Below are 27,907 nucleotides of genomic sequence, written 5' to 3' on the forward strand. Positions count from 1 at the left end.
TTTGAACACCAGGACTCCAGCGCTGCAAGGCTGCAGTGCTAACCACTGAGCCACCGTGTGGCCCCCTGGTGATTGGTTTTTCCACCACGACAATGCCCCAGCCCACACAGCCATCTCGATGACCACCTTCATGGCAAGAAATGGCATGGCTGTCTTGCCCCACCCACCCTATTCACCTGATATGGCTCCCAGTGACTTTTTTTTTATTCCTACGAATGAAGAGGAACCTCAATTAGAAGCGTTTCGCCGACGTGGAGGAGGTGAAGAGGAAAACGACGGAGGCGCTTGCACACATCAAAGTAGATGAGTTTAAAAAATGTTTTGAACAATGGCAGACGAGATTTGACAAGTGTATTGCCACTAAAGGAGAGTACTTTGAAGGAGATTGAAGGAATTTTGTTCAAAAAAATAAATACAAGCTTCAAAAACAACTTTTCTGGAAACTTTTGGGTACCCCCTCGTATATTTATGTGGACGTCCATATAATTATAATCTATGTATTCAAGTTTAGCATGTTAGCTGCATTACCTATTAAAAGTTAGGTTTTAATTATTTATTTTTGGGACCCTTTTTTCCCACTTCAACTACAAACTGATAGTTTCAAATAAAAAAAAAACATAGACAACTGGGTATAAAAATAACTATAAATAGTTTATTTTGGCCAGAAAAAGTGATTTTAGAGCTGAGAGCTACTTCCTTGTAAAGCGATGTTGGACGCTCTTTCTTCGTAAATTGCAGACGCCAACTGAATAATTTCTGGATGTTTAAATTTTCCTGTAACATAAAAGAAAACAGTTGTGATAAAAGGTTTGTATATGAATGGGTAAAAAGATAACTTTGCAATCCAGATTGTGCTCTTTTGTGGAAGACTAATAAAAAAAATAATAATATGCATGATGTATCAGGGGGCATAACATCTGTCATGCTAGCCTAGTTGAGGTTGGGAGAAGAGATAAATAGAAGTCTTTATTTTAGAGAGTTTGCAGAAGGAGAAGCTGGTGGCCATATATTCCATACCTGCAGTTGAATCGTAGAAATCTTGAAGTCTTCCTGGTCTCTTTTCAAGCTCTTCATACTCAAGGGCCTGGAGGATCATTTCACACTGGTCCAGCTCTTTTACAAACTTGGCTTCAGCACTGGACTGATGCTCATACTCCTGTTCAAAAGCACAAATGGTTTTAATGGATAGATAACAATGAAAGTCAAATCCTATTTGTGGAATCTTTACTGCCAGACAAATATAATCTTAAGGGTCTGTCGGAAAACAGTGTGCCCTCTACTGATCAAATAATTTCACATACGGAGTCCAGGCTGCAAAACAGACAGCAATAGGGCCTGTACTGAGTTTTGTGATAATACAAGAGTGTGTGCATGGGGAAAAAATAATGGATCAGTGATCTGTTAAAAACATAGCTGGCACACTAACAAAACACACGTGTGTGCATGGAGGCTTAACCAACCGCATTTTTTTTTAAGCTAAAACCCCCAATTACAGTATATCGAATAATTTACACAACTGAAGTGATAGGTTGCTTTTTTGCATTTCCACAATCAGAGCCTTTACTGTCAGTCACAGGAGAGCAGGTTTCTATTTACAGGAGTACTTCATGTAATACATACATAGACAAAACATAGCAATTTCTCCATCATCCTCCTCTTCCTTGAGTCTATCCAGTCTCATACTGCAATTAACACTGTAGGTGTTCCAGGACATTATGTATTCTCCTTCTCACCTCAGTCGCTGGGTGCCCTCTATAGCTCCTATCTGTTGTAAGTATATGTCTTAACACCCTGAAAAACATTCTCCTGCTCCATATATTTTTTTCTATTTAATCTCCACTCATTGAGGTGATATTTGGTGACCATGACACAAGAACCAGACATTTGGAGATGGCAGAGAAGGAAGAGGGCTATGTCACTTAATGGTGCCACAATAATCAGTAAAATCAAAGTGGTGGCTACCCATCTGCAGAAGTTCTGCAGCACTTTGGTTAGGGTGCTAGGGATGTTGGGGCCTTTTTCTCAGAGTCCAACTCACCTACGCTTGTTGGAGAATAGGAAGAGGAGATGGCTGTGGGGATAAGTACCAAAGTAGAGGGACCATGAAATCATGGGCTGGAAAGTTATAGGTGTATGCCAGTGTACATATCTCCGACTCAAAAGTTGTGGGGGCTGACAGTCCAAAACATGTTTAATGAATTTACCTGGAGTAACACTGTTATTGGCCATGGAAATGGGCAGCATGCAAGAATATGTGTTCCTAAAAAGACTTTTAGGAGTGTGAGAGAAGTGGTAGAGCAGGTGTGATTCTGGGAATACAAGCTCCCACCAATGCATACACATTTATGGAAAATGATGCAATAAAGTCAGGGGCCACACGGTGGCTCAGTGGTTAGCACTGCAGCCTTGCAGTGCTGGAGTCCTGGTGTTCAAATCCCGCCAAGGGCATAAAACCATCTGCAAGGAGTTTGTATGTTCTCCCCGTGTTTGCATGGATTTCCATCCCATATTCTAAAAAAGACATACTGATCGGGAAAAATGTACATTGTGAGCTCTATGTGGGGCTCACAATCTACATAAAAAAAATAAAAAATGATGCAATAAAGTCACCTTGTTTATTGATAAACTTGATCTGAAAAACAGACTTCAAAAATAATATCAGCGCACTAGTGATTTTTTGAGAAATGGTTGATTGAAACTTTTGGGAAAAAAAACACTCTCAGCCTTCTGTTAGCTGTCATACAAGCTCAGAGAGTGCCATTTTGCAAAGCTGAGAGTAGAGAGTAACCCAACTACAGTACTCTGGCTACCCCAACTCACATAAATTCTTACCACGTAATGACTTACCAGTGGGAACTCGCTCACTGTTGTCAAATTCAGTGTGGTGGAGTACCTGCCTCACAGCGTTTCCAACCACTCACCAATGCAGATTCAGCTACATACTGGAAGTAGATTAACTAGAGGACCTACCTGCCATGATAAGTGCACCCATTTTAGTTGCAATTGGTGGATAATAATGCAAATACTGTGTGGGCACTGACAGATTTCTTTAGGTTGAATGGCATCTTTGCCTTGCCAAGAGTTAAACGGGATTGCATAAAGACATGTATGGGGGCCATTACTTCCAATAAATTAGTGCCCTTAAACCTAACAGTAGATTTCTATACATCGATGAGTTATAGAGGCACAGTAATTAGGAATATAGCCATTTATGAAGTCAGAGTGGGACTGTGGAAAAATAGAGAAGTTAGAGTGGTTTGGCCTGTCGATTCCACAGCTTGAGTGTCCAAAAAGAATGAAACCCGTGAAACATCTTTGCTGCTCCTAGTTTAGGAATTTACATGACATGAGATGACATTTACTCCTCTGCTAGACTTGACCGCCAGGGAAGAAAAACCAAGACCTTTTTATTAATTTTTCTTGCTCAAACTTATGGTGTTGTCTTATAGTCAGACATGTCCTATCATTCTAATCAGTGTAATTTTGTGGGAGTTTCACTTTCAAAAGCCAGTTACACCTCTTCAGAAGCCAGTCTGTTTTTGTTCTTCTTCTATTAGCACTAGTCATAAGAAATTAGACCTATGAAAACCCCAAATAGTGAGGTGCCAAAAAATGTCTTGTTTCCTTGGGTGTCTAGAGTTTGTTTTGCCTGCTATTACAAGACAGTGTCTTGTGAACAAGTCAGTCATGAACGTTTATATCTCTTCCTAGCTTTGGGTTAAATGGATGTCAAGGCCTCTTGTACACAAGAAGTGTGAATTTGGTTATCTGTATAATGAGAAAATTATCCACACTTCAATTATTATCTATCACATGGCTAGTTCTTATTTCCATGGAAACTCAACAAACCTAAGCACTGCTTGACCATAAAATATTTCACACCGCCAAACTACAAAGGCTAAGCGGCATTAATCCTCTTCCACATAATTATACTTCATTTCTCACTAATGCTTAGCCTGGCTTTCTCCAGTCATGCAAAATACTGGTTAAACAGAGAAAGCGATTGCTCAGTCACAAACCTGAGGGGTAGTTTGTGCAATAAGCGAAGGCCGAAAATTGTCAAATTATCCCCCATCAAGACCACACAGATCACTATATATCAGCGGCAGCTTGTCTAAAACTTGTAGCTTCAAGCACTGAAAATAGTGGCCTACTTTACCATCTAATTCTGTTCTTACATGTCAAGCATCTATTTCATCAGCAAATACATGTTCCAATATATATGTCTAGAATGTTAAAATTTCTAAATACAGTACATTGTTTATCAGCAAGATTAAGGAGTCTCTGTCCACTTCTAACTGCTTGTGTTATTTGCAGATGGGATGAAGCAAGAAGATTTCCCCATTGTACTCAGATTTCTCTTTTCTTTTGTCAGGGTCTTTTAGCTGCAACATAATGTGTATATGCAGTCCGGGCATCCCTGGATCCCCTGTATTATGGTCATTTGGGCTTTTCTTAAAGGGGCTCGATCAGCAAAATCATGCTGTATGAGCCCCACAGATGCCTGAATTAAAAAGGCTATTCAGGCACAGCTATTCTTATTCTGACACAATCCGCCCCCCCCGGTTTTAAAATATCACCCTTAACCGCTTCCCGACCGGCCCCTGTAGATTAATTAACGGCTCCTTTTAAAATGGGGATCGGGTCTCCCCAAGGGTCGGGAGCTCCGTGGATCCAGCGCTAATGGCTGCTGGGGTCCACGGAGACATGATCAGGACCTGATAGATTCAGGTCCCGATCATGTAGCGGCCATGTCAGGGAAAGTTTGTTGCAGTAACAAACTTTCCCTGACATGCGATGCCGCCGCGGGTTAGATGATCCTGCAGACAGCATCGGAAGCAAGTGTTAGCTATATGTGATAGCTAACACTGTGCTCTATATACTCCGCTCGGAGCTGGTCTCCGAGCGGAGGTTTTAACCCCTTAGATGCCGGCGGTGAAACATCACCGCCGTATCCAAGGGGCTTAGCAAAGATAAAGTGCCCCCTGGGCACCCCCGCGGCGAGATCGGGGGGTGCCCATAAGTATCTTCTGCAGCCTGGGGTCTGACCAGTCACCCCAGGCTGCTAAGAGCCCCCAGTACCTGGTTGATCCTACCAGGTATAGAGGAAGCCAGCCGATGCGTTTGTATCAGCTGGCTTCCTCCATAGACTGCAATGCACTGTATTGCAGTCTATAGCATAGAGCCAGCGATCCTCTCTGATCGCTGGTTCTAGTGTCCTTATAGAACAAATAAAAAATTAAATAAAAAGTTAAAAAATAAAGAAAGAAAGTGTGTAAATTTTTTTTTATATAGTTATAAACCCCCCCAAATTCCCTTTTCTTATATAAAATTCATGATATAAAAAAAAAACCAAAATATTAATAAAAACAATACATATTTGGTATCAACGCGTCCGTCACAATCTGTACAATAAAACAAACAATATTTAACCTACGCAGTGAATACCGGAAAAAAAAAACGCAAAAAAACCCGGCAAAGTAATGTTTTTTCGCCATCAAGTCACATGTACCCCAAAACAGTACCAATACAAATCACAGGTTGTCCCGCAAAAAATTCTGATAAACCAATTCTGTCAACCGAAAAATAAAAATGTTATACCTCTCAGAAGTTGGTGATGTAAAAGTAATTGATTTACGTCCCCAAATGGATTTTTTGTTCTGCAAAACTAGTAACACATAAAAAACAATATAAATGAGGTATCGCCGTAATCGTACCGACCTGCAGAATAAAGGTCACATGTTACTTATGCTATACGCCTTGCAGAAATTTTTTTTAAAGGCAAAACACAATACCAGAATTGATAGGGATTTTTTTTTAATTCACCAAGAAAGAGTTAATAAAAGTAAGTCAATATGTTAAACACCCAAAAATGTTATAACAAAATACATCTCATACCACAAACATCAAGCCCTCATGCGGCCACATCACCAGAAAAATAAAAAAAAAATTATAGCCTGTACAGTGTGAAGACAAAAAAAAAAATAAAAAAAAATCACCAAATCATAAGAACACAACTGGCTACGGCAGGAAGGGAATGTATAAGCTGTGCGAGCGAATACTGGGGTACAAACCAGATGTAGAGCTTACGACGGAAAATAAACCAGAACTGCCCCCCTTAGTGACCCCCCCCCCCCCAACATAGTAGCTACTGGAGATATAGTAGGAAATTTATAGTAGGTTCCTTATCCGGGGTACACCAGTGTCATACCTGTGGGCATAAACTGCTGCTTGGGTACACAGCAGGGCGCAGAAGGGAAGGAGCGATATGTGCTTTTGGACAGCTGATTTAGATTGTTGGTGTTTGGACACCATGTCACGTTTGTAGAGACTCTAAAATCTCCCCTACAAAATGGGGTCACTTGGGGAATTCCAAATTACTGTCACCTCCAGGGCTCTGCAAAAACAACATGGCGTCAGGAAACCCCTCCAAATCTGTACACCAAAAGCTGAAAAGCCCACTACTCCTTCCCTTCTGAGCCCTGCTGTGTGCCCAAGCAGCAGTGTACACCCACATATATAACTTCTTTCTACCCGGGACGGCCCCTTAATAGTTTTAGGAGTGCACAAAGTGGGTGCAACTCATTGGGCACCGAAATGGCATATTTCTTTCAAAATTTAAATTTTCATTTTGTGCATTAATTTTTGGGAAGCATTTTTAGGCTCAGAATGATAATACCCCTTGATACATTCCTTGATGGGTGTAGTTTTTAAAATGGGGTCACTTTTGAGGGGTTTCCATTGTATTGATACTTTAGGGGCGCAGCAGATGCAACATGGCTCCTCAAAACTATTCCAGCAATATCTGCCCACCAAAAGCAAAATAGCGCTCTTTCCATTCTGAGCCCCGCCATGTCCCCATACAGCAGATTATGGCCATATATGGGGTATTTCCGTGTTCAAGAGAAATTGTTTAACAAACTGTGGGGGGCTTTTTCTCCTTTAACCCCTTGTGAAAATGAAAACTTTGGAGATAAAGGGACATTTTAGTAATTTTTCACCTACACATCCCAAGGTTATTAAAATCTGTGAAATGGCTATAGGGTCAAAATGCTCACTATACCCCCCAATGAATACCTTAAGGGGTCTAGTTTATAAAATAGGGTCATTTATGGGGGTTTTCAATTGTTTTGGTAACTCAAATCTTGTTTGAATGTGCAATGGGTCTGAAACATTTTGAAGCAAAAATTGTGTCTTGAAACCCAGTTGGTGCTCCCTTCTTTTTGGGCCCTACTGTGCGTCCGTACATAGGATTAAGGCCACAAAGTGTATGTTTTTGAACACAGGAGAAATGGGGTCATCTATTTTGGGGGTTTTTTATTTATTTTCATGTGTTATGGGGAAAAAAGATGCCTTTAAAATGACACTTGTGTAAAAAATATGAAAAATTTTAGTTTGACACAAATTTTTTCAAAACTTATGGGGTCAAAATACTCACTATACCCCTCAATGAATAATTCACAGGGTCTAGTTTCCAAAATGGGGTCACAATTTGGAGGTTTCTACTGTTTGGACACCTAGAGGGCTCTGCAAATGGGACATGGTGCTTGATCATGATTCCAGCAAAATCTGGCCTCCAAAACCCAATTAGCGCTCGTTCCGTTCTGAGAGCTGCCATGTGTCCGTATATCAATATACCAGAACATATGGGGTATTGTTGCATTCAATAGAAAGTGTGTAGCAATATGTGGGTTGCAATTTCTCCTTTAACCCCTTTTGAAGATAAAAAATTGGGGGCTAAAGTGACATTATATTAGGGAAAAAATAATTTAAAATTTTCATGTCTCAATGGTAAAAAAATCTGTGAAACACCTGTAGGGTCAAAGTGCTCACTATACCCCTGGATACATTCCTTGAGGGGTCTAGTTTCCAAAATGGTGTTATTTTGAGGGGGTTTCCACTGTTATGGCACTTCAGGGGCTCTGCAAATGCGACATGGTGCCTGAAACAGATTCCAGCAAAATCTGCCCTCCAAAATCCCAATAGCGCTCCTTCTGTTCTGGACCCTACAGTGTGCCCATACATCTTTTAACATTCTCACATGGAATAGTTTCATGCTTGGGGGAAATTGCTTAATAGAATTTAGAATGTGTTTTCTCCTTTAACACGTTGTGAATGTGTAAGATCTAGGGCTAAATGGACATATTAGTGAAAAAAAAATGAAATTGTAAATTTGACCTCTATTTTGTTTTAATTGCCATGAAATGCTGAAAGGGTTAAGAAACTTCCTAAATGCAGTTATGAATTCTTACAGGAGTGAAGTTTTTAGAATGGGGTGATTTATGGGGGGTTCTATTAGAGAGGCCTTTTAAGACCCCTTCAGAACTGAACTGGTCCCTTGAAAAATGTGTGTTGGAAATATTCTTAAAAATTTGGAAAATTACTGCTTGACTTGTAAGCCTTATAACATCTGAAAAAAATGAAAGGGTGATTAAAGTTTGATACCAATATAAAGCAGAGATATGGTAAATTAAATGTATGAAGTAATTTGGGTAGTATGACATTCTACATGAAAGGCATGCAATTTCAAAGTTTGAAAATTGCATTTTTTTCAAAATTTTAACCAAATTTCCTATTTTTTCATAATTAAAGACAAAACATATTGGCCAAAATGTACCACTGACACGATGTACAATGGATCACGAGAAAACAATCTCAGAATCACCATGATAAGTTAGTGCATCTCAAAGTTATTACCACTTAAAGTGACACATGTCAGATTTGAAAAATGAGGCCCTGTCATCTAGGTACTTTTAGGCTCGGTCTTGAAGAGGTTAAAATGAATATGCAAATTATACTTACCGTGCACGGTCGTGCACTGTCCGACGTCATCTTGCTGTCATGCCTTCTTCTTTCAGCGACGCCCTCCTGTCCTGGCTCTTCCACACCTTGATCTTCTGTTCTTCCGGAATGAAGAGGTTCACGAGCGTACTGCACATGCGCAGTACGCTCGCGTAGTTCTAAGGGGAACTTAGAACTACTATAAAAATGACCCCGGAGCGTGCCCTGTAGCCAGGACAGGAGGGTGTCGCTGGAAGAAGAAGGAAGAGGAAGGCGAGACAGCAGATGATGTCCACCAGTGCACGACCGCCCACCGTGCACGGTAAGTATAATTTGCAAATTCGTTTTTAGGGTATTATTTTAAAAGGGGGGTGGGGGGTAAAATAAGATTAGTGGTGCCTGAATAGCTTTTAAAGGCTATTCAGGCATATGTGGAGCTCATACAGCATAATTTTGCTGATAGAACCCCTTTAACCATTTATTTCCTATTTTACAGTTCTGGCAGAATTGCATGTAAAGAGACCAGCAATAGTAAATATGGATTGGAGGAACTGGACTGCTCTGCATTGAACAAACCTCCTACTTCAGAGAAATATAAAATATGCAGCAATTAAGCATCTTTAATAATTCTTATATTTTTTCCACCCAAATCCAATGTTTTGCCCAACTGAGAAAACCCCTTCAAAGTCATTCAACTTCCTGTTAACATTACATTAGTCATGAATTCTTAACATTTATGCCAGGAAAAGTTTTGGATGCATACATTATTGTATCCAATGTGTTTCTTTTGGCTAAATGGACTATTTTTCCATAAATGTCTATAAAAAAAAAAAACAAAACAAAAAAAAACCACCCACAACATATACTGAAAAATGGTTAACTAACACAATGGGAGTGTTTTTTCCACATGGATTATACCATTAAAATCCCATTTTTTCTAGATAACACGTAGGAATAGCCTTAAGAAAGGCTATTCTTCTCCTACCTTTAGATGTCTTCTCCGCGCCGCCGTTTGGTAGAAATCCCGGTTTTCATCTGTATGCAAATGAGTTTTCACGCAGCACTGGGGGCGTCCCCAATGCTGCGAGAGAACTCTCCAGCGCCGACCTCTCCATCTTCTTCAGGAACGGCCTCTCTGCGTGTCTTCTTCCAGTGCTTGGGTCAAACTTCTAGGCTTCGGGCAGAGCCGACTGCGCATGCCTGCGGCCACAAGAAAAATGGCCACTTACACAGTAAGTAAGCAGCCATTTTCTTGTGGCCTGTGGGCACGCGCAGTCGGCTCTTCCTGAGGCCTAGAAGTTTGACCCCAGCGCCAGAAGAAGACACGCAGAGAGGCCATTCCTGAAGAAGATGGAGAGGCGGCGCTGGAGAGTTCTCTTGCAGCATTGGGGACGCCCCCAGTGCTGTTTGAGTGCTGGGGCCTGCCCCCAGTGCTGCGAGAGACCTCATTTGCATGCCGACAAAAATCGGAATTTCTATCAAACAGCAGTGTGGAAAAGACATCTAAAGGTAGGAGAAGAATAGCCTTTCTTAAGGCCATTCCTACATGTTATGTAGAAAAAAAATGGGATTTTAATGGTAGAATCCCTTTAACACTGGAGAACTGTAGTCAGATATCCTGATATATACACTAACATGTATGCCACATTCCTTGAAACATAGCTACACAGCTGTAAAAAATGAAAAAAATCTGGATTAGTTTCCTTCTCAACAGGCAAGAGCAGTTTTATGAATCTAGGCTTAAAAGAAGAGTGAGTCACCTTGGAAACCATGACATGTTCTGCAGAATCAAAAGCAGCTTAGGCTGCACAGTGGAATGGGAACGTCTTTGTTCTCCTGACAGAGCTGCTGACAGTCACAGGTAGCTAACTAATCAAGCTGGAAAAGCATGTATACACATAACACTTAAAATGTCAATGAACGAAATGCTAACCGCACAGAGCAAAGAAGCATAAAAATAGAAATGGCCCTGCAACGTAGGCAATGATGTATGCGAAGAAACTGTACGTGATTATCTGCAATGTAGCATTCCTCACAGGCTCTGTGTGTCATACTGTTCCAGCTCAATGAGGTAGGAAAAGATTACCGTATCTTTTTGATCAGCGAACTCAGAATATGCAAACCCTGATCTCTACTGCAAAAAGTCAAAATCTAATTTTTCCCTCATAACAGATAACATATCAAGACCCGCTCCTCACAGATACAATGCTCAAAATTGCTGTATAATGTACTGCTCTGTAACCTTGAAAATTTTAGCCCTTTAGCGACGAAGAGTAGTTTGGACTCTCTGACTTTTTTTCCCTTTCCCGCCATCCAAAAGTCTTAACTTTTTATTTTTCTGTTGACATAGATTGGTGAGGGCTTATGCTTTACATTCTTTTGGGAGTGGAGGAGGTCCGTGTTAAATAACTCAAAATTCTATCATAATTTTTGGGATTTTGTTTTTATGGTGTTTGCCCTGCATTAAAAATGACAGGGCCGCTTTATACATCAGGTCATTATGATAATACCATATTTATATTGGTTTTATGTTTTACCGTGTTTGCTAATAAACGCCATTTTTCAGAAATTAATGATTTTCCTGGAGTCAGCATATTCTGACGCCTGTAGCTTTTTCACTGTTTAGTTGACAGATATATGTAAGGGTTCTTTGATTTGCAGAGATCTTGCCCTCCGAACCACCCCGATCCCCTGATTTCTATTGATCATAGTATCTGTTAAGCCAGAGTCGGCAGCTACCGTAGTTAAATGGGCACAGTCCGCAGCATGAAAGCGTTAGCTATACACTCAGCGCAACATAATAGTCTAGCGCGGAGCAGTAAAGGGTTAAATTCCTCCCCGGTAAATGGAAGCAAAGAATGAAACAATCCTGAGCATAAATGTTCTATAATTTTCTAAAATAAGTGGGAAATTACACTGGAACATTTATGACAAAATTTACAGTGTAATTTCAATTATGATATAACTTTTCATACATTAAGGCTGTTAATGTTAGTTAGGGGGTGTTCACAGTTGCACCCGGTGTCAGCCTTGTGTCTCTCTACCAGGTTTCCGTCCTCAGCCCCGAGAAATTGGACCGGGGACGGCTTCCTGGCAGTCAGCTTTAAAACCCATTAAAGTCAGTTATATAAAAAACAAAACATATACCCCACACACAAAAGTGCCAGATCGCCATGTTTTTGCCTGCATGTACAACTTTACTTTCCATTAGAAAAGTAAACAAACATGACAGAAGAAAGCTTCCATCATATTGTTCACATTAGTGTCATTGGGAGGGAACACAGAATCAGTCTTGTGTGCTTTCTCTGCAACAGTTTAATGTCCATTGCGATCATCCTACCACGGAAGACAGCAACGGACATTAACAATAGTACAAGCATATTTAAAGGGATTCTACCATTAAAAAACTTTTTTTTTCTAGGTAACACGTCAGAATAGCCTTTAGAAAGGCTATTCGTCTCCTACTTTTGGAAATGCTCTCCGCCGCGCCGTTCGTTCGAAATACCGGTTCGTACCGGTATGCTAATTAGTTCTCTCGCAGCGATGGGGGCATCCCCCAGCGCAGGAGATGCGATGGGGCGTCCCCATTGCTGCTCGAAAACCGACTCCAGCGCCGTCTCTATCTTCTTCTGCATCCTCCCCTTCCTTCTTCGGCTTGAGGTTGGACGCCTGCGCAGTACGCTCTGTTCGCCAACTTCGCAAACGTACTGCGCATGCCCGCGGCCATAGTGTCGACAACACAAGTTCCCCGAACAGAGTGTACTGCGCAGGCGTCCGACCTCAAGCCGCCATCGCTGCGAGAGAATTAATTAGCATACCGGTACAAACCGGTATTTCGAACGAACGGTGCGACGGAGAGCACTTCCAAAGGTAGGAGACGAATAGCCTTTTTAATGGTAGAATCCCTTTAAGAAATAGTACAAGCATATTAACTTCTTCATTTATCAAGCAGAGTTAGTTTTCACATATTAGTCTATGGAGAGGGTAGTGACGAAGAACGCTGCTGGCAAACACAAAGCTAACTGCTGCTGTTGCTACACGCTGCTACTCTGTGAGTCAGGGAGCTCTTAATACTGCTATGCTAGAGATGACAGGATAACCAGAATGAGGCAATAAATCAATTATCAGTTCCCTTCTCCTTCCTCCTCTTTCCATACAGTTCTATGTGCGAACTGGAAACAGCTACAGATTCTATGTAAATAGCTTAAGAGATGGTAAAGGAAACCAAATTTAATAAAATGAATTACGTTTTTTTTTTATATTCACATGCGCTATTCATTTTAGAAAAATTATTTTATAATTGGAGACATGCTTTAAAGAGGACCTTTCATGTCCTCAGGCACATGCAGTTTTATATACCGATAGAAAGGCAACAGTGCGCTGAATTCAGCGCATTGTGCGCTTACCCGTTATGTGCCTTGGGGCAAGAGATATCGGTGCCATTACCGATCTCTGCCCAATGTCAGGAAGGCATTCCCGACAGTCTAGCTGGGCTGTGAGGAATTTCAAAATATCGGCCTAATCTGCGTTTAGGTAGGACCGCCCACTAAGAAGAGATTTAAATACATAAATGACAAGTTATCCGGGAACTTTTCTAACAAAAGTATACCTCAATCTGAACATCTAGTCTTGCTATAAGACACTGCATGGGGATAGGACTATATTTTTAATATGACAGGTTCCCTTTAACACAGCACAAAGACGAGCAGAATTTTCATTTTGTAGCAGATCTATAGGATATTAAATTTAACAAAATAATTTTTGTGATATATTTATTCTCTTCCTGCTTTAGGACAACCTTAATGCTTTTAGTATATATCATGTCCTGCACAAGAGCACATTTAGAGTTTTGCACAAAACTAGCAGCTGTAACTGCTGCCATATACAGGAGTGAGCATAGAATCCTATAATTATCATACATGATGCATATAGATTTGTGTTATACAGGAAAAATAGTGAAATAATCCACTACATATAAAGACTCTGCAACCCTGAATTATTTTTGTAAGATACTGTGACATTATCTGGAAGCTGACATGCCAGTTACATCACAATAATTGTAAACAATATTGCCACTTATGTTTCCAACTGATGCGGGGATCACATATGGGCCAGAGTCTGCTGCAAGTTCTGTAAACCTGATTTTTTTTATTCCTAAAAATAAAAGGCAACTGATGGGCCCTATTGTAGTCAAAGGGGTCCCTCGGGCCCTTGGTCAATTTTTCCTGCTGCCTCAGTTGGTTCTGTTTATACCAACTAATTTTGCAGTAGCCGCTCTACCCACTTATATAGATCTTTATCTTATTTTGGTGCACACATTTATGGTTCCTCCACAGTAGCAATACTGGGTAAATTTTACACCTACAATTTCTCTATAAATGTATGACAGACTAAGATAAACAAATGTGCTGACACCTAGTGGAACAATTGGTTACAGTCCAGTCTGATGCATCAAATATTATCATCACTAGATGGAAGTTCAATGACAAAATGAAAGTAATAGAATAGAAGACGCAAAGCAGAATAAGGACCAGAGTGAAATCAGGAAGGGGGGGGGGGGAGACATGTCACTGATCAACTCAACTTCAGCACAGAACTGATTTCATTGTACAGAAATCCTGTGTGTTGAGAGATAGTGGAGAACAGTACCCTGAAGCTCTGTGTACTGCTGGGAGTCCAACTGCTGTGTCCCCGGTGATCAGGAGAAGGAGGTTCTGCAACATGGCATAACTGCTTCATTAACTTCAAAGGAACTACCAGGATGGTGATCTCTAGAGCAGTGACTGTGCATTCACAGGGAGCACATTGGGAAGTTGCAGGCCTCTGTTATCCTAATTTTTAATGGACCCTGTGTTCAGACCCATAGCAATCACTCAGTTGACTCAAATTGGTGGAGGTTTACATTGCTTCTGGAGTTTTTATGCTACTTGAAGCCTTAATAAAAAGGTAACCATGTTTGTGTTAGTGACATCATTTTTCATTTACAGTGTGTCTTGCAAAAGTATCCACACCCATTGAACTTTTTCATATTTTGTCACCTTACAACTACAAACTTAAATGTCTTTTATTGAGATTTTAAGTGATAGACAACACAAAGTAGCAGATATGTGTGAAGTGGAAGGAAAATGATTAGAGATGAGCGAGTACTGTTCGGATCAGCCGATCCGAACAGCACGCTCGCATAGAAATGAATGGACGTAGCCGACACGCGGGGGGTTAAGCGGCCGGCCGACGTCAAAGCGGAAGTACCAGGTGCATCCATTCATTTCTATGGAGCGTGCTGTTTGGATCGGCTGATCCGAACAGTACTCGCTCATCTCTAAAAATGATACATGGTTTTCAAAATTGTAACCAAATAAAAATCTGGAAAGTGTGACATGCAAAAGTATTCAGCCCCCTATATCAATACTATACACCTGCAAGTCTTTTGGGGTATGTCTCTACCAGCTTTGTGCATCTAGAGACTGAGATTTTTCCCCATTCTTCAATAGCTCAAGCTCAGATTGGATGGAGAGCGTCTGTGAACAACAATTTTCATGACTTGCCACAGATGCTCAATGGGATTTAGGTCTGGCCTTTGGGCCATCGTAACACATGAATATTCTTTGCTCTAAACCATTCCACTGTAGCTCTGGCTGTATGTTTAGAGTAATATTCTTGCTGGAAGGTGAATCTCCTTCCCAGTCTTTTGCAGCCTCCATCAGGTTTTCTTCCAAGATTGCCCTATATTTAGCTCCATCCATCTTTCCATCAACTCTGACCAGCTTCTCCGACCCTAATGAAGAAAAGCCTCTCCACAGCATGATGCTGCCACCACCATGTGTCACAGTGGGGATGGTGTGTTCAGGATGATGAGGATGTTACTTTTCTGCCATACATAATGCTTTGCATTTAGGCAAAAAGTTCAACTTTGGTGTCATCTGATCAGAGCACCTTCTTCCACATGTGTTCTGTGTCCAGTTTATGGTTTGTGGAAAACTGCAAATGACACTTATGTCTTTCTTTCAACAATGTATTTCTTCTTGTCATTCTTCCATAAAGGCCAGATTTGTGGAGTGCACGACTTATAGTTGTCCTGTGGACAGATTTTCCCACCTGAGCTGTGGATTTCTGCAGATCCTCCAGAGTTATAATTGTCCTCTTGGCTGCTTCTCTTACTAGTGCTCTCCTTGCTCAATCTGTCAGTTTAGGTGGGCGGCCATGTCTTCGTAGGTTTGTAGTTGGAGAATAAATTTTTCCATTTTTGGGATGATGGTTTGAACAGTGCTCCTTGGGAAGCTCAAAGCTTGGGATATGTTTTTATAACCTAATGCTGCTTTACACTTCTCCACAACTTTATCTCTGACCTGTCTGGTGAGTTCCTTGGTCTTCATGATTCTGTTTGTTCACTAGTATTCTCTAACAAACCACTGAGGCCTTCACAGAACAGATGTATTTATACGGAGACTATATTACACACAGCAGGACTCTATTAACTAATTAAGTGACTACTGAATGCAATTGATTGTGCTGGATATTATGTAGGGGTATCAGTGTACAGGGGGCTGAATACTTTTGCACATCACACTTTTCAGATTTTTATTTGATTAAAATTTTGAAAACCATGTTTCATTTTCATTCCACTTCACAATTATGCGCTACTTTCTGTTGGTCTATCACTTAAAATCTCAAATATGTTTTAAAGTTTGTAGTTGTAAATTGACAAGACGTGAAAAAGTTCAAAGGGTATGAATACTTTTGCAAGCCATTGTAAGTATGCTAAAAACAAAGAGAAATGGATAAGTGACAAGTATTGAATCTTTTCCCATAAAATATTTATATGCTCAGCTAACCCTGCCACACCATTTCCATTGAAACTTAAACTCAAAATGAAAAAGTAATATAATTGCTCATTAAGCAAAATTAAATGCTTTATAAAGTGGGGACAGCCTAACCACTTGTTATGGTGGCAGTCTTGGTTTTCTCATTGTATGCACTGAAGAAAGACATGTCCTACAATCAAAAAGCACCAAATTTGCATTTTCTTATTCATTTTCTTATCTTGGCCATATATATTCCTCCTTTTTTAAAAAAAATTACCATGATAGTAAAACCCTTCACAGGTTGCCATTCATAAAAGTCACTGGGTGGTCACACAGAACCATATGTATAATAATAGTGCCATAATAACATTGTCTTAAAAAGCTGTTGATCTCATGACACATGTCTCTGTATTCAGGTGATTATTTATGTAGCATTATACAATCTGTTAAAGCAATCCTTTATATACTGCCATTAACTAGTTACAATTAACATTACAATAATTTGGAGATAATTTACAATGATGTATGTAATAATGTGTAGATAGAAATATATACTGCTTCACACCTACTTCCCACAGTTCATACACCTCCTTCTTCATTTCATCTGGTAACATATTAGACAAATAATTCATAGCTTCCTGCAAAGAAAAAAAAAACAACACATCAAAATAGGCATAATTGTAAATATCTATAGGAATTCACAGACTAACTTTTCAGGTCACCAAAACATACAAAAAAAACCCCCAAACACTTAATTTCTAAATCTGAAGATAGATACAGTCCTATGAAAAAGTTTGGGCACCCCTATTAATCATTTTTAGTTCTAAATATTTTGGTGTTTGCAACAGCCATTTCAGTTTGATATATCTAATAACTGATGGACACAGTAATATTTCAGGATTGAAATGAGGTTTATTGTACTAACAGAAAATGTGCACTATGCAATAAACCAAAATTTGACCAGTGCAAAAGTATGGGCACCTCAACAGAAAAGTGACATTAATATTTAGTACATCCTCCTTTTGCAAAGATAACAGCCTCTAGTCGCCTCCTGTAGCTTTTAATCAGTTCCTGGATCCTGGATGAAGGTATTTTGGACCATTCCTCTTTACAAAACAATTCAAGTTCAGTTAAGTTTGATGGTTGCCGAGCATGGACAGCCCGCTTCAAATCATCCCACAGATGTTCAATGATATTCAGGTCTGGGGACTGGGATGGCCATTCCAGAACATTGTAATTGTTCCTCTGCATGAATGCCTGAGTCGATTGGAGCGGTGTTTTGGATTATTGTCATGCTGACATATCCATCTCCGGCGTAACTTCAACTTCGTCACTGATTCTTGAACATTATTCTCAAGAATCTGCTGATACTGAGTGGAATCCACGTGACCCTCAACTTTACCAAGATTCCCGGTGCCGGCATTGGCCACACAGCCCCAAAGCATGATGGAACCTCCACCAAATTTTACAGTGGGTAGCAAGTGTTTTTCTTGGAATGCTGTTTTTTTGGACGCCATGCATGACACCTTTTTGTATGACCAAACAACTCAATCTTTGTTTCATCAGTCCACAGGACCTTCTTCCAAAATGAAGCTGACTTGTCCAAATGTGCTTTTGCATACCTCAGGCGACTCTGTTTGTGGCGTGTTTGCAGAAACGGCTTCTTTCTCATCATCTCCCATACAGCTTCTCCTTGTGCAAAGTGCGCTGTATTGTTGGCCGATGCACAGTGACACCATCTGCAGCAAGATGATGCTGCAGCTCTTTGGAGGTGGTCTGTGGATTGTCCTTGACTGTTCTCACCATTCTTCTTCTCTGCCTTTCTGATATTTTTCTTGGCCTGCCACTTCTGGGCTTAACAAGAACTGTCCCTGTGGTCTTCCATTTCCTTACTATGTTCCTCACAGTGGAAACTGACAGGTTAAATCTCTGAGACAACTTTTTGTATCCTTCCCCTGAACAACTATGTTGAACAATCTTTGTTTTCAGATCATTTGAGAGTTGTTTTAAGTAGCCCATGATGCCACTCTTCAGAGGAGATTCAAATAGGAGAACAACTTGCAATTGGCCACCTTAAATACCTTTTCTCATGATTGGATAGATCTGGCTATGAAGTTCAAAGCTCAGTGAGGTTACAAAAACAATTTTGTGCTTCAGTAAGTCAGTAAAAAGTAGTTAGGAGTATTCAAATCAATAAAATGATAATGGTGCCCATACTTTTGCACCGGTCAAATTTTGGTTTAATGCATGTTGCACATTTTCTGTTAGTACAATAAACCCCATTTCACTCCTGAAATATTACTGTGTCCATCAGTTATTAGATATCTCAAACTGAAATGGCTGCTGCAAACACCAAAATATTTAGAACTAAAAATGATTAGGATTAATAGGGGTGCCCAAACTTTTTCATAGGACTGTAGCATTCTTGATAAGTGATACACACAGCTCATATTCTATTCTTCTCTATGTAAAGTCACAGAGCATATCCCCAACATTTCCCATAAAACTCAATTATACATTTGCATATATGCTATAAAGCATATATCTGGAAGTGTTATAAAAGCTGCACCTGCACCTTTACTTCTATTTTATGTAAAGAAAAGTAATTATTACATGTATTAACACCTTAAAGACTGAGGCAATTAATTTTCGTTTTTGTGTATTTATTGTGTATTAGAGTAACATGAAGTCTTATTGTTTGCGGAACAAACTCTATTGGGATGGTTTTTTTGGAGGCTGATTTGAGGCGGATTCGGCATCAAAATCAGCGTCAGAAAATTCTGTGTGCACTGACCCTAAAAATTCTTAGAGACTCCACAGTATAATAGCAGTTCCAGTTTGGAAGTGTTCAGTCTGAATGTGACCACTGGGGAAAGCTTGCAACCTTAAAGAGCCTATAGCTCTTGCAAATCAGGAACGCCAAAATATTATAAATTGTTAAAAGTGTAACACAACAGCTAAGAAACAAAATTTTAGCTTTCCACATTAATGAACCAAGAAGGCAATGTTTTTGTATCTCGTCTCTACCAACCTATCTTCCCATATTGTGAAGCATCTGTTATCAGATCAGTAAAAGCTGCTGACTATATAAGTATTAGCAAGCAGGAACTACTGTAAGCTTCCAATACCGGTGCTCTGAAAAAAAACAAAAACAAAAAACACATGGTGCAAATTTCTGAATTAGAACCTTATGTAACAAAAATGTAAAAATAAGAAGCCTATCATCATCTGTCATGCCATTAGCTCCAGCGTTGCTATTTCAACTGTCCCCTCTGGTCCTGTAGCAGTCATCTGGCTGCAATCGAATCGGCGCCAGAAGAAGAGAGGCAGGGAGAGGCGTTCCTGAAGAAGAGGCCGGCTCTGGAGATTTTTCAAGCAGTATTGGGGACGCGCCCAGTGCTGTTTGAGCACAGGGGACCAACACCAGTGCTGCGAGAAAAATCATTTGCATGCAGAAGAAAACTGGGATATATACGGAACAGTGGGGCGGAGAAGACTTCTAAAGGTAGGAAAAGAGTAGCCTTTCTTAACCACTTCCGGACCGCCCATAGACTATATACGTCCGGATAGTGGTTGTCTAGTTCTGCCAGGACGTACCTGTACGTCCAAGTCAGAACACAGCAGCTGCACAAAATCGTGCAGCTGCTTTCACTAGGAGCCGGCTGTAACTTCAGCCGGAGCTCCCAGAGAGATAGCAGGGCAGATTTATTACCTGCTCTGCTATCTCGATCGCTGTGTATACAGCGCTCAATGAGCACTGTATACAGGGCTATGGACGCAGCCATAAATCAGCTGCCCTCTGACCCGGCAGACACGTGATCTGCCGGGAGCAGTGTCCTGCCAGAGCTGCTGGGTCCTACAGGACTCAGATCAGCTCTGCATACTGTGTATACAGTGTGCAGGAGTCTGTATTTCTCCTGTAACTGAGGTTAAATGTACCAGCCTCAGTTATAGGAGAAATCAGCCTCAAGTACAAAAAAAAAAAAGTGATCAGATGTCCCCAAAGGTCTCTTATCACCTTATGGGGACACAATCTGGGAATAAAATAAAAATATAATAAAAAAAAGTTAAAAAAAAAATTGTAAATAAACTAATAAAAAATAAATAAATAATACGCTAATAAAACGCTGTTATTAAAGGTTATAGCCCCACCCCCGAAGACACCATACAAAATAAAAATTACCGTAACGGAGAGGAAAAACTATTTTATAAAGTTTTTCAGTGACACTTTGTGTTATTAAATTAAAAAAAATTATAAATTGAAAACCAGACACAATTTCCCTCCTATTTTGTTTATATTTTCCTGGATATAAAAAAAATTAAAACACATTTGAAAATAAAAATAACATAAAAATAAAGCCCTATGTGTCCCCGAAAAAAGACGCAAAAATTAGTTGACTAAGACATACGAAAATTTTTTTACAGACCTCAAAACCGCACATACATAATAAACCTACAATGTGTCTGGTCCTGGACCACAAATTGGCCCGGTACTGAAGTGGTTAAAGGGGTTGTCCCATGAAAAGCATCCTATCTATACTGCTAGTTTATGTGGATTTAAGACTTTTCCTACGTTGCTTTATCAAAACTGCTTTGTTTGTCCACTATCTTAATTTATTCACTTCATTATTTACACTCAGTTTCTATGGCCACTGGGCTTATCTGCTCAGTCCCCAAGTGATGTAGCTGCCTGCACTCAGGGGGGAGGGAGGGGATGAGTGCTCAGAAGCAGCTCTGATCTGTTTATGTCTGACAAGTAACGGAGCTCCTCAGATAGGGGAGGGGGAGGTGAGAGCTTCGGCATTTCTGATTCTGGTTTAATTGAATCGAACTTAACTGAACTTGAATTGTTTTGTGAAGAGGAATGGTCCAAAATCCCTTCATCCAGGAACTGATTAAAAGCTACAGGAAGCGACTAGAGGCCGTTATCTTTGCAAAAGGAGGATCTACTAAATATTAATGTCACTTTTCTGTTGAGGTGCCCATACTTTTGCACCGGTCAAATTTTGGTTTAATGCATATTGCACATTTTCTGTTAGTACAATAAACCTCATTTCAATCCTGAAATATTACTGTGTCCATCAGTTATTAGATATATCAAACTGAAATGGCTGTTATAAACACCAAAATATTTAGAACTAAAAATGATTAAGATTAACCCTTTCGCTGCCAGGCACGTACACTGTACGTGCTCCCAAGTTGGCACTTCAGTAGCCGAGGACGTACTTAGTACGTCCTCCCTACTAATGCCGATATCTCTGGACTGCATCAACATATCTTGATGCTTTAAAATGCATTTTAACCCCTTGCCGACATGCGCCGTAATAGTACGGCGCATGTCGGGTCTGTAACTATGGCAACCGCCCGGGAGCCGGGCGGCCGCCATAGCCGCCGGGTGTCTACTGCTTTAAGCAGTAGACAACCGGCTCTCATGCCTCTGATCGGTCCCCGGACCGATCGGAGGCATTAACCCCTCAGGCGCCGCGATCAAAGGCGCCGGAGGCGCCATTTTCCCGGCGGCGCATGGGCGCCGCCATTTTGGCCGGGATCGCCGGCTCCTGGAGCATGCTCCAGGGCTGACGTCCCGTTGCCATGACAGCCGGGAGCCTTGTACAGGCTCCCAGGCTTGTCTGCAAATCCTTTCTTTTGCAGGCTGGTCTATGCAGACTGCAAAAGAAAGGATGCTTTTTTGCAATGCATTAGCATTGTAATGCATTGCATTAGTGATCAGACCCCCTGGGGTTCAACACCCCTAGGGGGTCTAATAAATGCAAAAAAATAAATAAAAAAAAAGTAAAAAAAAAATATAAAAAAATATAAAAAGAATTAAAAGTTCAAATCACCCCCCTTTCCCTAGAACACATATAAAAGTAGTTAAAAACTGTGAAACATATACATGTTAGGTATCCCCGCGTCCGAAATCGCCCGCTCTACAAATCTATAAAAATATTTTTCCTGTTCGGTAAACACCGTAGCGGGAAAAATAGTCGAAAGTGCCAAACCGCCGTTTTTTCACTGTTTTGATTCTGATAAAAATTTGAATAAAAAGTGATCAAAGCAATAACATTTCCCGAAAATGGTAGAACTAAAAAGTACACCCGGCCCCGCAAAAAAAGACGCCCTATGCATCCCCGTACACTTACGTATAAAAAAGTTACGGCCGTCGGAATATGGCGACTTTTAGAAAAAAAATTTTTTAACACAGTTTTGGAATTTTTTTTAGGGGTCAAAATGTAAATAAAACCATATAAATTTGGTATCCCTGGAACTGTACCGAAACACAGAATATAAGGGACATGTCATTTTGGCTGCACAGTGAACGCCGTAAAACCAAAGCCCGTAAGAAAGTCACAGAAATGCATTTTTTCTTCAAATCCACCCCATTCTGAATTTTTTTCCTGCTTCCCAGTACATTATATAGAATAATTAATGGTAGCATCATGAAGAAAAATTTGTCCCGCAAAAATTAAGACCTCATATGGCTCTGGGAGCGGAGAAATAAAAAAGTTATGGGGTTTTGAAGGAGGGGAGGCAAAAACGAAAATCAAAAAATGCCATCGGCGGGAAGGGGTTAAAGAAGAGACTCATCTTTAACCCCTTCCCGCCGATGGCATTTTTTGATTTTCGTTTTTGATGTCCGTTACACACTAAAATAATAGTAATAACGATTATCACTAGAGATGAACGTATAGATTGCTAAAATTATTATAGGGGGATGGAAAATAACATTTTTATGTAAAGTCCTATTTAATTTGCATGCACAAAATGGGATGGCGCATTTCTGCGATTTTGGCGATTCTTTAACACCCGCCCCTGTAAATATATACATGTGTGGTATGTATGAACTCCTCACATATTGCAGTTTTATGGACAGTACATTATGTTTGCAGAAAGGGATTTCTTGAGCCGCACTTTAGTGGCAAATTTGAATTTTTGTGCAATTTTTGCTAGCAATCTCTGTTTGCGGCAAAGTTGAATGAAGGTGGTTGTATATATATAAACTATTAAATTGTGTTTTTATATACGGTATGCTGTGTACTCTGAAAAAAGTTAGATTTTGGTATCACAGTCACAGTTTGGTAGGTGCAGTATAGCTTTTTAACATATTAGTGAACAACAGCAAAATCCTGCTTGTCTTCTGTATTCGTGTTTTTGGGAGTCCGAGCTCTTGTTGTAGTTGATGTTTGCGGTACATATAGTATATATACACATTGTATACACCATAAGCTATTATTTTAAAAGTATTTTGTATATGAATGTGAGATTGAACATGAGTTTTAGGTGCAAATATGGGTTTTAGCGTATTTTTTCAAAAAATTGGCTAAATTGGCTTAATGTGGCTATCGATGACCCATTAAGACATTTGTAATCTTCAGATTGTCTACTTTCAAAAAATATATAGGGTTTAGGGGTTCACTTACTTCTCATGGTGTGTAATCCCTACATTTTATAGGATGATACTTTAACATTTCCAGCTTCAAAGCAGAATTTTGTTCCTTCCAGTTCTAGCGATTTTCTGAAGACACGTGCATGCGGGTTCAGGCCATAGTGATATGTATGAACTCTGCACATGTTGAACTCTTATTTTTAGGAGGTTTGGTGCATTTAACAACTAATATACATTTATTTGCATTTTTTCATAAAACATTCACTTTAAATCAAAATTGCATGAAGGTGCCTGTTCGTATACAGTACGAAGTGGCATTCTGACAATGCTGCAGGTGTCTACTTTAAGAAAATATATAGGTATGGGGGGGTTGGATGCTTTTTTAATGTTGCAATTTAGGTTTGATTTGTCCATCGCAAAACTGTGAAAATTGCTCTGGCTACTGGAGGTGCAAAATTTCCAGAGACCCTTGGCAGCGAAAAGGTTAATAGGGGTGCCCAAATGTTTTCATAGGACTGTATATACTGCTAGAAAGCTGACAGCGCACTGTTGGCTTACCCGTACTATGCCCTGGGGCTGGAGATATGTGTGTCGTTAGTTTTGGCACTGATATCTGCCCACCGTCAGAAGGGCGTTCCTGACAGTCTAGCTGGGCTGTGAGGAACGTCCTTCCTAACATTACAGTAGCCTTGTACTGTTAGAGGGGGCATTCCTTATCGCCAAGGATTATGCTGAGCTGTCAAGAACGCCCTTCTGATGGTGGGCAGAGATTGGTGCCAAACCTAATAGCACCAATATCTCCAGCCCTGGGCACAGAACGGGAAAGCTGTCAGAACACTGAATTCAGCGCACTGTCGGCTTTCTAGTGGTATATAAAACCGCATGTGCCAGGAAACATATTCGATTGCTACACGACCAGAGGGGACAGTTGAAAGCGCAACGCTGGAGCTAGTGGCATACTTAATGAGTAAGTTTAGTATTTTAGACTATTCCTACTGGCGGTCATCTTATTAATCATAGAAAACCCCTTTAGGCTAAGGCCCCACGTTGTGGAAAAGAAGCTTTTTTTTGTTGCAGATTTTGCTGCGTTTTTTTGAGCCAAAAGCCAGGAGAGCATTGAGCAGGAGGTAGAACTACATATTTTCCATTCCTTGTGTAGCCATTCTTGGCTTTAGCTCAAAAAACTGCAACAAAAAAAGCTGCGTTTCCACAACAGGGGGCCTCAGTCTAAGCATAACAGCTGCAAATATCTCTGTGTAGCCAGAAGAAAAAGTTAAAACCCTCAAAAAATAAGGTCTATGGCAGGGAATTTTCTGCACTCTAGATGTTGTTAAACTACAACTCAAAGCATGTACACTTTCTCTGTTGATTTTGGAACTCCCACAGCAGTGAATGGAGCATTCTGCAGCAGCAGTGTTTCATTTTTTGGCCCTTGGGGTGACTAGAGCCATGCAGCAGAAGTTTAATTTTTTGGCCCTTGGGGTGACAAGAGCCATGCAGCAGCAGTGTTTCATTTTTTAGCCCTTGGGGTGACCCCTAAAACATTTAATTTTTTTATATTAAAAAAAAAAATTCACATTCAGAAGTAGGGGCTGGGGTTGTAGGAGGAGGAGCAGGAGTATGAGGAGGAAGAGTAAATTGGGTGCTGGCAGCTTCTCTCCAGTATCTGGACTATGGAGTGGATACCCAGCTGGATATCCACATCCTCACCCATGTCCCCTGCTGTTGCTGGCAGCCCCTCCCCAGTACCTGGACTGTGGAGTGGATATACAGCTGGGTACCCACATCCTAGCCCACGTCCCCTGCTCATAGTGACGAAGGACACTGCTGGCAGTCCCTCTCCAGTACCTGGACTGTGGACTAGACACCCAGCTGGATATCCACGTCCTCGCCCACGTCCCCTGCTGCTACCGATGAGGGACACTGTTGGCAGCCCCTCTCCAGTACCTGGACTGTGGAGTGGATATACAGCTGGGTATGCACGTCCACGTCCTCGCGCACGTACCCTGCTGTTACTGACGAAAGGCAATGCTGACAGCCCCTCACCAGTACCTGGACTGTGGAGTGGATACCCAGCGGAATATCCACGTCCCCTGCTGCTACGCTGCATAATGTATTAAGCTCTGAAAAGAGCTGTTATTTCCTGCCTAACCAAAGCTATGAAAAGCACTTTATCGCCCTCAGAACAAGCTCTCCCTATCACTCCAAAACTGAAATGACACAAATATGGCGGCGGCCGTTCTTATAAATGGGAGGTCACATGTTTTCAGCAGCCAATGGGTTTTTTCAATTTTTTTCACTGCCTCTGTTGTCGTAGTTCATGTCTCACCTCCCCTGCACAGTTTTTGGTGCAAAAAAAGCGCCAGGAAAGGTGGGCGGGGATACGAATTTTTACTGCGTTTGCGGCCTTGTATTCAATTGGAATTGAATATCCTGAACGGCCTGATATTCGATCCAATACCTATTCGATCGAACGGCGTTCGCTCATCTCTAGAAGCTATCAATTAGCGGAAGGAAAAGTCCTCCTTGCAGAACTTTTCTCTCTGTCGATTTTAGGCGCAATCTGTGGCAGAGTATCCTACGGAGACTCCAAAGCAGATGTGAACCTAACCTCACTCTGTGTGTGGGGTAAGCAGGACTGTGTCCACTAATAGGGGTGTGTAACTCTCCTGCTTGGCATTGTTGTCATTCCACCATGTGACACTGTGGTATAGATTATTTTTTCTCCTTTACTTCTGCCATTTTGGTGTTATTGCTTGACTTCTTGTATATATCATGTTTACATAGCACGTTTGCTAAATGCATGTTTATAGATTGTTTGAACTGGTACTTTTTCTAATATAAACACAGACACACACACTTTTAGACTACATATTTTTGCACTTTAAGCATTGTGCATTATACTGTTAATTCTTGCTTTTTTTTCTAACCCTCAATCACATCCTGCTCTCAGATAGGGAGTCACAAAACACCTGACAGGGTCACTTTAATTCACATGTCTGAAAGTTTTATAAAGCCACTTACTTTCTCCCTCCTGTGTTTTTCCTCTTTGGAGATGTTATCAGCTGGAGCTATGTCACCTACAATGCACTCAGCCATGTCATGCACAAGAGCAAGCTTTATACACCTAGGAGAAATAGCGATAAGAATTAATTAAACACAATCAGTATTCCAACAAAAAGGAATAGGTCCTCAAACATGACAGAAATGAATGGGAGATTATTTGCAATATCTTGGTTTGGCAACTACATGGAAAACACAGCGGTCCGCATCCTGCCCCATTATCTGTCTATTAGCTGCTGAGATATCAAGGGAGTACCAGGAATGAAGAACCCACCAATCTAATCTTGATGTCATATCAAGGTTATTGATATCTTTATCCCATGAAAGTTTCCTTTAGTGCCAGTTTTAATTATTAAAAATTACTTGCATCATATTTACAAATGGTACCATACCTATCCTTATTTAGTTTTTTGTCTTCAGTTATCATCGCCATAACTGCCATCCTATACATATGATCTGAGACACTCTCTGGTTTCTCCACTTTGCGGTATACCCATCCTGTTCTAGGGACTCTCTGCAAACAAAAAAAATATTGTAATTTCTGAAATGCCAATAGTTATACAAGCAGCAGTAACTTAAAGTGAGCTTATCATCAATTTTTGGCATATTAAAGAAGTTTTCCAGACAGGAGACATTGATTACTTTACCTTACAATAGATTTGTATTATGGGATTGGAGGAAATCCATCTTTTGAGACCCCTGCCCATCTGCTGCTCTCAACAGCCGCTATGTGGAGAACAGCGTCTGAAGCAGATAGCTGTTGTCTTTGAGTTACTGCGGCTTAGCTCCATTACAAGTGAATGGGAGCTGAGCTGCAATAAGGGTCTATTCACACTGAGGAATTTGCTGCAGATTTAGCCCCCAAATCCGCAGC

At 40.6% G+C, this 27,907-nt stretch overlaps 1 protein-coding gene across 1 annotated transcript in view; it reads right to left on the reverse strand.

Annotated features, from left to right (window-relative positions):
• Positions 1-630: 630 nt before the first annotated feature.
• HDDC2 (HD domain containing 2) overlaps positions 631-27,907 on the reverse strand; it is a 30,281-nt gene continuing 3,004 nt past the window's right edge. Inside the window, exons 2-6 of the mRNA XM_075267991.1 lie at positions 27,426-27,547; positions 26,995-27,097; positions 17,153-17,221; positions 1,018-1,156; positions 631-774 (exon numbers count right to left, since the gene is read on the reverse strand). Of these exons, the coding sequence (XP_075124092.1) occupies positions 677-774; positions 1,018-1,156; positions 17,153-17,221; positions 26,995-27,097; positions 27,426-27,547 (531 nt within the window). The 3' untranslated portion in view covers positions 631-676. The remainder of the gene's footprint in view (positions 775-1,017; positions 1,157-17,152; positions 17,222-26,994; positions 27,098-27,425; positions 27,548-27,907) is intronic.

Source organism: Leptodactylus fuscus, chromosome 3 (assembly GCF_031893055.1).
Source record: "Leptodactylus fuscus isolate aLepFus1 chromosome 3, aLepFus1.hap2, whole genome shotgun sequence".
NCBI lineage: Eukaryota > Metazoa > Chordata > Amphibia > Anura > Leptodactylidae > Leptodactylus > Leptodactylus fuscus.